Here is a 13,632-nt window from a genome sequence, read left to right on the forward strand (position 1 = left end):
CAATAACATTTCCGAGTGCTTGCTCCCGTCAGGCCCTGTTCTAGGCACTGTAGACACGTTAACTCATTTAATACTCAAAGGGCTCTATAAGATCGCAGTTTCACAACCCCACTTATAGATGATGACACAGAGGTTCAGAGAGTGATGCTGGCAGAGGGTTGGATCCAGACATCCAGCTTCGGAGCCTGTGCTTCCAACCCTGTGTGTGCTGCTCTGACAATAAATAATGACAGTCAATGGGCCGGACCAGGCCTCTGCCCTCATGATGCCACAGGTCCCACAGTTCAGGCCCCAGGAGAGTGTAAGACCTGGTGGGTGTGCTCTGAGACCCCTCCAAGTGAGGCAAACCCACACACTGATCCCAAACAGCCCCCACAGGCCGCCAGGCTTCCTCAAAGAGCTTGACACACGTATTTCTCTGAGTTCTCACTCCCATGGTTACCCTCCTCAGCCACCAATGACCCCCCTGCCACTAGTAAGGGATGGCTCAGGAGACATCACTGAGGTGTGGGCCGTGGGTGTCTGCAGTACATGTGGTGCTTCTCCAGGGCCGCGTGTTCCCATTTCTCTTCCAGAATCCATCTCTGGAACCCTGGGGAGTCTGAGCACCGCTTGGCAAGGCCTGTAAAGGAACGAAACCCCCCAGAGCCAGGATGGCGCTCTGACGCAGCCCTCGAGGGACTGCAGAGCATGGCCAGAGCCCCTTGCCGCCCAAGGGCCAGGTCCACATGGTGACACCAGGGCACTGCTTTCAGCCGCTCAGAGAGTGGTGCCAAGAACTGAGCCTCGAGGACGGAGGAATTGCAGTCCAGCCCTGCAGAGCCGTTTAGGGGGCTCAGTTCCCCTGCACCCACCTTCGCAGAGCCTCCTTGACGTCCCTCTTCCGCAGGGTGTATATGAAGGGGTTCAGCACTGGGGTGACGATGGTGTTGAGCACCGTCACGGCCTTGGTCAGCTCCAGCGAGCTCTCCGCCGAGGTCTTCACGTGCAGGAAGACGGTGGAGCCATACCAGATGAGGACCACCGTGAGGTGGGAGGAGCAGGTGTGGAAGGCCCTGTGCCGGCCCTGCGCCGAGGGGATCCTGACGATGGCGGCGATGATGTAAGCGTAGGAGATGAGCGTGATGAAGCAGGAGCCCAGGATGACACAGAAGGCGATGCCGAAGGACGCCAGCTCCACCACCCGCGTGCCGCCGCAGGACAGCACGACCCAGGGTGCGATGTCGCAGAAGAAGTGGTTGATGACGCGCGAGCCGCAGAAGGAGAGGCGAGCGATGAGGGCCGCGGGTGCGGCGATGGCGGAGAAGCCGCACAGCCAGGCGCCCAGGGCGAGGCGCGCGGAGAGGTCGAGCGTCATGATGCCACCCTAGCGCAGTGGCAGGCAGATGGCCAGGTAACGGTCGTAGGCCATCGCGGCCAGCAGGAAGTACTCGGTGCAGCCCAGCGAGAAGACGAAGTACATCTGCGCGGCACAGCCGGTGAAGAAGATGGGTCGGCTCCGCGAGGCGAAGGTGGCCAGGGCCTCGGGCACGCAGGCCGTGGTGAACCAGATCTCCAGGAAGGAGAGGTTGCAGAGCAAGAAGTACATGGGCGTCTGGAGGCGCCGGTGAGCGCCGATCAGGGAGATGATGGCCAGGTTCCCGGCCACCGTGAGCACATACGTGACCAGGAAGAGCAGGAAGAGCCCCGCGCGCAGACCCTGCGGCCCCGGTAAGCCCAGTAAGATGAACGGCGCCTGCGTGGAGAGGTTCTGGCTGCGGCCCCAGGCCATGAAGCCTGTGGGACATAGACCACCAAGGCCAGTGAGAGCGACCTCCTGCCCGGATCTCTCTCTGGGGGCTCAGGAACAGAGGGGTCGGCCCTTCCCCGCTCCCTTTGGGGTCTACTCACCTTGTCCAATAATCCCAGGACCCCAGCCAGGCCTAGCATGCCCGTGGGAGCGAGTGGACGGTGGGCATGAACACGTCCTCCTCGGGGGAAGCAGCTCAGAGGGCGGCGTGGACGCGGGTGAGCGGTGCACCTGGGTGGATGGGTCCCTATTCTAGATTCCTTGGTTGTTGGGGGTGGGGGTGGTCCTTAGTCTAGACTCAAGAAGCCTGGGAAAGGACAGGAAGTGTCAAGTTTTCCCAAATGAAATTATGTATGGCCCGGTTGTTAGCATTTTCGTGCAAGAAACCAGGTTGATTCCTAGTAGAACACTCTTATCTCTGTGCCCGGTAACCTCTACCCCCCCACAAGGACGACAACCTCCAGAGGTAGCCCCCGACATGCGACATTGCAAACAGCTGTCACCAGCGCCCGCTCCTGGCTGGAGGCTGGGGGACGGGGGCGGGGAAGGACGGTCGCAGGCGGGCGGTGGGCGGCGCCCGCGAGGGAGGGAGGGGAGCGGTGGGCGGGACCCGGTGGACGCGCGCGGGCGCGGGGCTGCCGCGCGAGGGGAGGGTGTCAGTGGGCGCCGCGCTCAGCCCCTCGGTACCTCCAGCAGCCCATTCCCCGGAACCCGGGGCCCGCCGGCTGCTCCGGGCCGACGGCACCCTATGAGTGTCCGAGGGGGTGGCCGGGCTGAGGTGGGCAGAGACCCTACGGACATGGAGCCTGGAACCAGCAGCCACAGAGAGGCAGGAGGGGCCCGGCCGGTAAAAATTTCCGCCGAACGGTGTCCAGATGCTAGACCCGCTCGGGGAGGACCGCGCTCAGGAGCCACCGCAACCACATGCAGCTTTTTGCCCAGCCCCTTCCTCTCCCCCGGTTTGCACGCTTGCACACACCACACGCGCCTGTGCACACTCACACATGGGCACAGCATAAAACTGGTGGATCTGTGCTCACACGTGCGTGCACACTCACACTATCTGGGCCAGCCCTCTGCCCTCTGGAGCACTCACCCCTGTTGCTAATGGATTTGGGGGTCCCTTGGCTGCGTCCCCTCCCCAGTCCCACAGCTACAATCAGTAACAAAATGGCCCACGCTGTAGCCACGTCCCTGAGACACATGCGCTGGCTGCAAGCCTCTGCCTCTCCTGGCCATGCAGCCCTGCATCCGTGCTCAGACAAAAGCAAAACTCCAGAGGGGGTCTCAGCGGTGCAGACAAGGCCAGTGTCCCCTGCCCCCAGGTCCCAGGAGTGGGACCACCCTGGGCCGTCCTGGAAGGAGCAGTACTTTTAGCAGAGCCCCCTTCCCCACACGTAACACAGCTTCCTGGAGGGCAATTGCTCCTGCCCCTCTTCTGAAAGCCAGTGGGCACAGACTCCACCCCGGCTGCGAGCTGCGCGGGGACCTGGGCCCCACTGCTCTCGGGCCCAGCCGCTGCAGCCACAGGGAGCAGTGCTGCAGGGGGAGCCGCTCTGCCTGTGACGTCCGGTCCCCTGACCAGGGATGGGGGCTATTTTCTCAGCCCTGATTGGGGACGAGCCTCTCCTTTTGAAAACCCTTCTGCTGTTGAAGATTATGGCTTCAAGGGCTCAAAGGAAAAGAAACCTCAGCAAGGCTTGCCCTCTCTGGATCCCTAACAACCCTCCTGTCCCAATTTCCCATGCTGCCGCTTATGAGCGGCTCCTCCTGTGCCCTGGAGACGAGGACGACTGGTCTGCTCCCCCAAGTGCCGGTGTGTCTGCGCACATGCCCACATGTGTGTCAGGACCAGCCCTGCTGTGCCAGGGGAGAACACCCAGATCTCACCAAATCCTCTGCATCTTGTAAGGGCCTCCTGAGCCTCAGAGAAGAGAGGAGTAAAAGAGTGTCCCCCGGTAAGCCCACGTGGGCTGCCCCGAGGCACCCTGCTCCTCATGGGGGAGGGGTGTGGGGAAATCTACCTGGAGGTCAGCTCGTGGGGGCTCGTTGTGGTTGGGGGTCACTGATCCAAGGGGTCTGACAGGCTCCAGGACGTGTCCCCCTGAAGCAGCCTGGAGACCAGGAGGATGAGCATGGGACGACACTGAGCACCCTCCAGGCAGGGCTGCGCCCCGGGGTGGTGTACTGCCTCTGGCAGGCTGACCCTCTGACTTGCCGATGAGGGTCCCCTGTTGGCGGAACACTTGCTTTCTGCTGCCCAGCTCCTGGAGACGTGGCGAGAAGGAACGAGTGGGGGTCATGGGCTGCTCTGGACCCTCTGCTGCTCCAGCACGTCTATGGCAGTGGCCAGAAGGCAGGTTTCTGCTGCCCAGGAAGGCACCTGACCGTCCATCAACACTGGGCCTGAGTGCAGTGTCTCAGACCACTGCTCTTGCCCCAGGTCTGCAAGACTGCTCTGCCCAGTGACCCTGACTGGTCACTCAGAGTGGCCAGCACTGGCCCAGCTCAGTGCAGACCCCAGGACACGGACGTGGAGGCTGCCCCGGCCCCACCTCACAGGAAGGAAGCTGGCGGCGCCTCTGCTGTTGTCACAATCCTCAGGCTGCTGTTCTCGTCTCAAATTGTGGCCATGCGGCACCTGCCGCCCACCTCTCCCAGGGCAGCATCTACACCAAGTCCTGCTGGCTGTCGGCTAACACGCTGGCCAGGAGCCCAGACCAGAGGCCACTGGCACTCCAGCTCACGGCCCAGCAAACGCATCTGACACAGGGCAGCAAGGGGGATTCCCCACCCTGGACAGCACCGGGCCTGCCCACCCACCAGTGGAGAGAGCAGCAGGGTGAGCCCTGTGCCCAGCTGGCAGCCCTCTGACACTTGGGTTACTTCTGCTCTCTACCCACCTCCCTCAGGCTCAGGCCTACAAGGACCATATTGCTGAGTACACAGCTGGCAAGAGCCTGGCCCTGGGGGCTGGGGAGGGGCCCAAGGGTGTCCCGAGTGGCACCCAGCATCCTGAGTGGGGCCTCCTGCCCTTGGGCTGCACTTGGCAGCCGCTTCTCACCCACAACCCAAGTGCATCTGCCCCAGGGCCCAGCCCATGCCGGGTCTGTCTCCAAGGGCAGTGTCCTGAGCAGGGAACCCACACAGCGATAGCATCTGGCTGGGGGGGGGGCAGTGCCCTGTACACCCCAGGGCATGGGCTGGCTGGACGCTGGATGCTGGGTGCTGTTAGCAGGTGCTCTGTGCCTCAGTTTCCCCCTCTGTAAACGGAGTGATGATGGCCCACAGGTCGATAGGCTGTCCCCACTCTATACCCCCACTCAAGCCTTCTGGAAATGCTGCTCCAAGCTGGGGGCTATTTCCTGCCTGGTCCTCCCTGGGCTGCTCCCCGAGGTGGGGACCCCGAGCCCACTGTGGCCAAGAAGAAGCTATGACAAAGGGAAGGAACCGCTGTCAGCCAAGTGGCTTTAGGCGAGAGCCCACCCTCTGGGCTCTGCGAGCATCGGCCTCGGGGGCTCCAGAGCACACCTGTGGGGCACACCTGTGGGGCACACCTGGGGCACACTCAGGGGGATGTGGAGTTGGGCTCATGGCCATGGGCAGGGCTGCGTGCAGTTAGTCACACGGGCCTGAGCCTGGGTGGCAGGGACTCAGCTGTCTGGGGTGGGGGTCCTGGGAGGCGGTGGGAGTGTGACCACCCACCCTCAGCCTATTTCCCCCATCAGTGCTGTGGGGTGGGCATCAGTCAGAGCAGGTCCTGACGAGGCCCCAGGGACAAGGGGCACGATGGCAGCCAGGAGGAGCGGTGACCCCAGCTGGCCATGCTCGGGCCTCAACTGTCACTCCACACTGGGGACTCCACTGTCGCTGTGGGGCCCCTGCCTCACAGGCGTCTGGGCTGCCCCCAATTGGGAGCTCGTTAGAAGCTGGTGGTGGGCTCCCCAGAGCAGGAGCGGGGCCTCGTCAGTTAGCAGCACCCACTGCAGGGCTTGTCGGGAAAGCACAGAGATCTGCTTTCTCTTTGGTTCAAAGACCCTATTTTTCCAAGTGTAATAACACTCTAGGCGTTTGGAAGACGTAGAAGTAGAAGAAAGTTTCTCAAAGCACAGACAAGTGTGAAGATTTGGTGTGTCACATCCTCCATTCCTGATGACTTTTAGGGCTCACTCCACAGATGCACTTCTAAGCTCTTGTTTCTTTTTTTTCTTTTTTATTATTGAGGTAGGTTGACACACACAAAGCTTGTACACATTCGATGTACACATTTTGGTGAGTTTGAAGATAAGTATGCACCCGTGAAACGGTCGCCACAAACTTCACCATCGCCTCTAACCGTCCCCTCCTTTTGTGTGATAAGACCATCCAATGTAAGATCTATCCTCTTACTTAGCACCATGCACCAGGCATTGCTCCCGACTTTGCAGGTTCAGGACAGTAACTTCCCTCAACTTCTCCGTGTCAGACAGTTGGATCTCCGCTTCCTCCTATTGTAACTAATGCTCTTACAGATGTATGTGAACCAGAAGTTTTTTCCATATTTCCAGTAATTTCCTTATGATAATGAAGGGCAGTTCAAATCTATCACTTCCCATTGACAAGACCACTCAAGAGGTGACAAGGCCCAGGGGGCTTGTCCCCAGAAAGGTGGAGCAGGACGAAGAGCCGGGCACCACCAGGTCCTCTGCAGGCCTGGCTCCCCGTGGGCCGCTGACCAGCCACAGGCCTGAGCAGGCCATCTCCTCTCAGATCCCCTCTTTCTCCATAATGGGGATGATGGTCTCTCCCAGCCACTCCAGCCCCTGGAATGAATGTGATGATGTGCAGTAGGATGCTGAGGGCTCATGAGTATAAGGAGTTTTTATTCTTGTGACGTGTAATCATAGAGATAAATGCTCTTGCAGCAATTTCTTTTTTAAGCTGAATGATAACATGCACATGGTGTTAAAATGGGACTTGTCCTGACTCCACTCCATCTGAGACGCTGAGATGACAGAAATCAGACAGCAAAATGAGGCCCAGAAGAAATGCAGTTTCCAAATGGTGTCCAAGAACCATGCCTATGTGTCTGGGCCTCTCACCCGCCTGGGGAAGTGGTTAGGGTGAAGAAAGAGCCCTGAGGGGGATAATTTGTGCAGACATTCCTTTGGAGAGTGGAGGTTCTGCTGATAACCAAGAGCAGCTTTGGTGGGAGCCCTGGAGTGGGGGGTGTAGGAAGGGCTGTGCCTGTTCTTGTGGGTCCCTGAGTGGCCTTGGAATCGGGGAAGGAGGGGCGGCTACCTGAGGATCTGCCGGGCCCCGGAGTTCACCAGAGAAGGGAGGTGGCAGCTCCTCTGCACCAGACGCAGCCTCTGGGGCGACGGGACCACCTGGGAGAACCGTGGCTGTGAGTGGAAGACCAGGAGAGGGCCCAGGCAATGCTGTCCTGAGTGTTGGCGGCTGGTTCTGACCACCAGCACTGACCAAGCACCTCCCAGCCCCGCCTCCAGGGCCCAGCCCCCACTGCAGGCTCAGGGCTGGGCCAGGCCCAGGACTGCCTGGCTTCCATCTTGCCCCAGGGCACACCTGGGCTCCTGTGGCCTGGCTCACACCTGGGACCCCAGGGACATGGTTGCCCCACAGCCAGCTTCCTCCTCAGTTTCTGAGCCCGGTCCTCGCAGAACCACCCTCTGGCCCAGCCCACCTTCCCTGCTGACCCTCTGCCTGAGAACCTCAGAAAACTGAGAACCTCACCCTGTGTTCTGCACCATGATGTCTCCCTCAGGATGCTGCGTAGTTGAAAGAGCAGTGGCTGTGAGCACAGAGGTCTGGCTTCTTCTGGGCTGGATGGTCCTGGGCCTCCCCTCTCTGAGCCCAGCCTCTCCCGTGAGACTTCCAGGTAGGGATAAAGTAGGAAAGGACAGAGGGAGAAGGACGGGAAGTGCCCTGCAGCCAGCAGGAGGAGGTCCACTGTTTTTGTGAACAGTGGTATATTAAAGACAAACTCTGAGATCAGCAGGGCTCTGACTGGTGGGGAAGATGGAGGAAACTTATCACCAAGAAACTTCAGTTTGGGGAAACCGCAAGTTTTACAGGAAGTGAAAAACTAAAGACAAAAGCTGAATAGAATTAGTGACTAAAGATATGCCTATGCATAAAGGGAGTTCACTTCTCTAATACTTATTCATGAGCACTATTTCTAAAACAGAACTTTGGGAAACATAGTTCACTATTTAGAGAACAGAGGTGGCAGAGCAGGTACCTGGGAAAGGAAAGCACCACTCAAATAATGGAAAATTGATGTGAAATGGATGCCTACCTCAAACCATGCACTATAACACACTCCAGATATAATTTTTTTATGAAAGATGGAAGTCTTTGAAAATGAAAACACAACATACCAACTTATGGGATGCAAAAAAAGCAGTGTGCATAAAGGGAAATATATAAGTGTAAATGCCTACATTTTTAAAAGAAGAAAAATCTCAAATCAATAAAATAAAAACACCTTAAGAAACTAAAAAAAAAAAGAGCAAGCTAAACTCAAAGTCAGCAGAAGGGAGGAAATAATAAAATTAGAGCAGAGACAACTTAAATAGGGAATAGAGAAACAATAGAGAGAATCAACAAAACCGAAAGTTGATTCTTTGAAAAGATCAACAAAATTGACAAACCTTTAGCTAGACTGGCTAAGAAGACAGTGAGATACAAATAACTTAATCAGAAATGAAAGCGAAGACGTTACTATTGATCTTACAGAAATAAAAAGGATTATAAGAGAGTACTATGAGCAATGCTATGCCAACAAATTAGATAATCTAGATGAGATGGAGAAATTCCTAGATAGGCAAATGCCAAAACTGACTCAAGAAGAAATAGAAAAGCTGAACAGAGCTATGAGTAAAGAAATTGAATCAGTGATCAAAAACCTTCCAACAGAGAAAAGCCAAGGACCAGATGGCTTCACTAATGAATTCTACCAAATAATTACAGAAAAATCAGCATAAATCCTTCTCAAAATCTTCCAAAAAATAGAATGGGTGAGACACTTTGTAATGCATTCTATGAGGCCAGCATTACCTGATAAGGAGGCCGGACAAAGACACGACAAGAGAAGAAAACTACAGACCTATATCTACAAATATAGATGCAAAAATCCTCAACAAAATACTAGAAAACTGAATCCAATGACATATTAAAAGAATTATACACCATGGCCAGTGGACTTTATCCCAGAAATGCAAGCGTGATTCAAAATACAAAAATCAATATAATACAGAATGTTAATAGAATGAAGGGGAGGAAATACACGATCAACTCAATTAACACAAGAAAGCCATTTGACGAAATTCAACATTCTTTCACGATAAAAACACTCAGGAAACTAGGTATAGAAGGAAACTTCTTCAACACGATGAAGGGCATTTATGAAAAACCCACAGTTGACATCATGCTAGACGGTGAAAGACTGAAAGTGTTCCTGCTAAGAACAGGAACAACATGAGAATGCGGGCTTTCACACTGCTACTCAACATAATACTAGTTCTAGCCAGACCAGTTATGCAAGAAAAAAAATAAAGGCATCCAAATTGGAAAAGAAGTAAAATTATCTTTATTCCCAGATGGCATGATCTTCTATATAAAAACTCGCAAAGAATCTATACCCCCAAAATTACTAGAACTAATAAATGAATTCAGCAAAGTTTCAAAGTACAAGATCAACACACAGAACCAGTTGTGTTTCTGAAATATGCTAGCAATGAACAATTCAACATGGAAATTAAGAAAACAATTCTATTTACAATAGCATCAAAAACAATAAAATATCTAGGAATAAATTTAACAAAAGAGGGAAAAGACTTGTATCCTGAAAAGTACAAAACATTGTGGAAAAGAAATTAATGAAGACCTAAATAAATGGAAAGGTATCCCATGTTCATGGATTAGACAACATAATATTACCCAAAGTGATTCACAGACTCAATGCAATCCCTGTCAAAATTCCAAAGGCCTTTTTTTGCAAAATTGGAAAAGCTGATCCTCAAATTAATATGGAATAGTGATGGGCCCAGAATAGTGAAAACAATCTAGAAAAAGAACAAAGTTGTAGGACTCACACCTCCTGATTTGAAAACTTACTACCAGGCTACAGTAATCAAAACAATGTGGTACTGGCATAAGAATAGACATATAGATCAATGGAATAGAATTGAGAGTCAGTAAATAAACCCATACACCTGTGGCCAATTGATTTTCCACAAGGGTGCCAAGTCCGTTCAATGGGGAAAGATCAGTCTCTTCAACAGATGGTGCTGGAACCACTGGATACTCACCTGCACAAGAATGGAGTTGGACCTCACACCATACACAAACACTAACTCAAAATGAATCAATGATGTAAATATGAGAGTTAAAACTATAAAACTCCTAAGAGAAAACATAGGAGTAAATCTTCATGACCTTGGCTTTGGCAAAGGATTCTCATATACAATACCAAAAGCAAGAGCAACAAAAGAAAAAAGCAGGTGAATTGGAGTCCATGAACATTAAAAATTTTTGTGCATTGAAGAAGACTATCAAGAAATTGAAAATATAACTCAAAATGGGATAAAATATTTGCAAATCATGTACCTAATAAGGGTCTAGTATCCAGAACATATAAACATATATATGAGTTGAGTCTTACAACTCAATAAGTAAAAGACAAACAATCCAATTTAAAAATGGGCAAAGGATTTAAATAGACATTTCTTCAAAGAAGACATACAAATGGCTGACAAGCACATGAAAAGATGTTCAGTGTCATTAGTAATTAGGGAAATGCAAATCAAAACCACAATGAGATATCCCTTCACACCCACTAGGATGGCTATAATTTTTCAAAAAATAGAAAATAACAAGTGTTGATGAGCATATGGAGAAATCGGAATTCTGTACATTGCTGGTGGGAATGTAAAATGGTGCAGGCTCTGTGGAAAACAGTTTAACAGTTCCTCAAAAAGTTAAACAAACAATTGCCACATGATCCAGCAATCCCACTTCCAGGTATATATACAAAGGAATTGAAAACCGGTACTCAAAGTAATACTTGTACATGAATGTTCATAGCAGTACTATTCACAGTAGCCAAAAGAGAGACACAACTCTAATGTCCACCAACAGATGAATGGAGAAATAAAATGTGGTCTATCCATACAATGGAATATAATTCAGTGATAAAAATGAAGTATGGATATATGCTGTAAGATGGATCAACCTTGAAAACATTATGCTAAATGAAAGAAGTCAGACACAAAATACTACATATTGTATAATTCCATTTGTATGATGTATCTAGGATAGGTAAATTCAGAGAGAGCAAGTTGGTTGTTGCCAGGTGCTGGGAAGGGAGAGGGAAGATGGAGGAATAACTGCTTAATGGGTACAGGGTTTTCTTTTGGGGTGATGAAATATCCTGAAACTAGATAGAGGCGACAATTGCACAGCACCATGAATATACTAAATACCACTGAATTGTGTACTTTAAATTGTTCATTTTATGTTATGTGTACTTCACCTCAATGAAAATATAGGAAAAAAAGAGAAGAAAGTCAAAAAAGAAGGAAAGCTTTAAAAACATTTCCATGAATTATAGGTGAATATTATTCTGACCTCAGAGTAGTCAAGAAGTTCCTTAAAAAAATGTGAATCATAAAAGGAAATATTGAAAATTTTGACTATGTTAAAATTAAGATCTTTAACACCTCACCAAAGATATACAGGTGGAAAATAAGTGTATGAAAAGATTAACAACATAATTTGTTACTAGAAAGTTGCATATTAAAACAACAATGATATACCACTACACATGTATAAGAATGGCTAAAATCCAAAAACCTGACAATATCAAATTCTGACAAGGATGCAAAACAACAGAAACTCTTATCCATTGCTACTAGGAAAGCAAAATGAAAAAGCCACTTTGGAAGACGGTTTGGCAGTTTCTTATACAGCTAAACATAGTCTTGTCATACTATCCAGCAATCATACTCCCAGGTATTTACCCAACTGATTGCAAAACATGCCCACACAAAAATATACACATGAATGTTTATAGCAACTTTATCCATAATCACCAAAAACTGGAAACAACCGAGATACCCTTCAACAGGTGAATGGATAAACGAACCGTGGTAAATCCTTACAATGAAATGTTATTCAGCACTAAAAAGAAATGAGCTATCAAGCCACAAAAAGACATGGAAGAACCTTAAACACATATTGCTAAATAAAAGACACCAGTCTGAAAAGGCTATATACTGTATGATTCCAATTATATAACATTCTGGAAAAGTCAAAACTACGGAGACAGTAAAAAAAAGAGTTGGCAGGGGGTCAGGTGGAAGGAGGGAGGGTTTAATACATGAAGCTCAGAGGATTTTGGGGGGAGTGAAACTATTCCCTATGATACTGTAGTGGTGGATACACGGCATTTGTTAAAACCCATAGAACTTTACCACACAGAGTTAACTTTAATGTATGCAAAATTTTAAGAAATGATTTAGGAGGTTTGGAGATTTGGGGATGGAATGCAGAAAGTGGCAAATAATCTAACTGTATTACAAATGTATGAACCACCACCTCACTGAAGGGGTCTTGGGGGTAGAGGGTGCTGATCTGAGTGAACTTGGAAATGAGTGGAGTCTGTAGGATTATTGGCAAGAGAAACTACACAAGCTTTGTACTCTAGTTGAGAAAGCTTTTTCCTAATGGGGTACAGGTTAACAATTCTGACACCACTATGCATGTACACTGGAATTCAATTAAGTAAATGGAGGCTGGATGCTGGGAGCCAGGTTCTCACCATTGGAGTGGACATTTACAGGGGAGGAGGCTAGAATGATCCACATGGTGATGCACTAGAAGTGGAGACATTAGTAAGATCCCATGTTTAGCTTAGTATAGATACAGATGGCTACATATAGAAATATTTATAGATGTGTGTACAGACACAGGTTAGCATACGCACACAGACTTCCTTGCTCTGTCAGCTGAGAGAGCCAAGAAGCAACAACAGCCCAGCAGCCACCAGCACACCTAGTGCCCAGATGTTGGTTTCTAATGCCATTGTCTAACAAGGGCACCAAAGCTCCTGGTGCCTGGCTGATTCCAGGGCTGGGCCAAGAAATATACAAGATGAGCCTGGAGCGTCTCATAGTGCCAGGTAGTTAGTAAGTGTTCAAAAAAACCCCACACGATGATGGAGGAAACAACTGAGAGCCCCTAATATCAAAGACCAGGACAGTTTGAGCAACATAATAAATAGAATAGTCTTGAATTATAACCCAAAGTATAAAATAAATACCGATGAGTCTGTACTGAAATAAATAAATGATTGGATAAATAAATAAATGGGGACCGTAGACAAATGTCCCATGCAGAAGAATTCCAAATAATTTATGTACGTATTCCTCTCTCAAGGAGGGAGAGCATGATTTCCCTCTCCTTAAATGGCTGTATGCAATGACTTCCTTCCAAAGGGTACAGTATGGGGGTGAAGTAAGTTTACACCGTAACCTACAGTGGAGAAACCTGACACAGTGCCTGAGCCAGGTGATCAAGTCAACACCAATAAGGTCAACAGTGATAAGCCATGTTGACAGTCTGTACCCTTATACGATGGGATGTAAATGGCACTTTATCTCTGTGGTCTTCCTCCCAAAGTCCCACAACCCCAGTCTAATCACGAGACAAATCTGAATTGAGGGACATTCTACAAAGTAGATGACCAGAATTCCTCAAAATTGTCAAGGTCATGAAAAAAATAAAAACAAAGTAGGAGAAACTGTCACAGCCAAGAGGAGCCTAAGGAAAAACGACAACTA

At 50.0% G+C, this 13,632-nt stretch overlaps 1 protein-coding gene across 1 annotated transcript; it reads right to left on the minus strand.

The window, feature by feature from the left end:
- Positions 1 to 835: 835 nt before the first annotated feature.
- Positions 836 to 1,771, minus strand: LOC131406850 (olfactory receptor 287-like). Its single transcript, XM_058542731.1, is given in 1 exon segment — positions 836 to 1,771. A coding segment is annotated over 1 exon segment (936 nt).
- Positions 1,772 to 13,632: the final 11,861 nt, after the last annotated feature.

This window comes from Diceros bicornis, chromosome 6, assembly GCF_020826845.1.
Source record: "Diceros bicornis minor isolate mBicDic1 chromosome 6, mDicBic1.mat.cur, whole genome shotgun sequence".
NCBI classification, from domain to species: domain Eukaryota; kingdom Metazoa; phylum Chordata; class Mammalia; order Perissodactyla; family Rhinocerotidae; genus Diceros; species Diceros bicornis.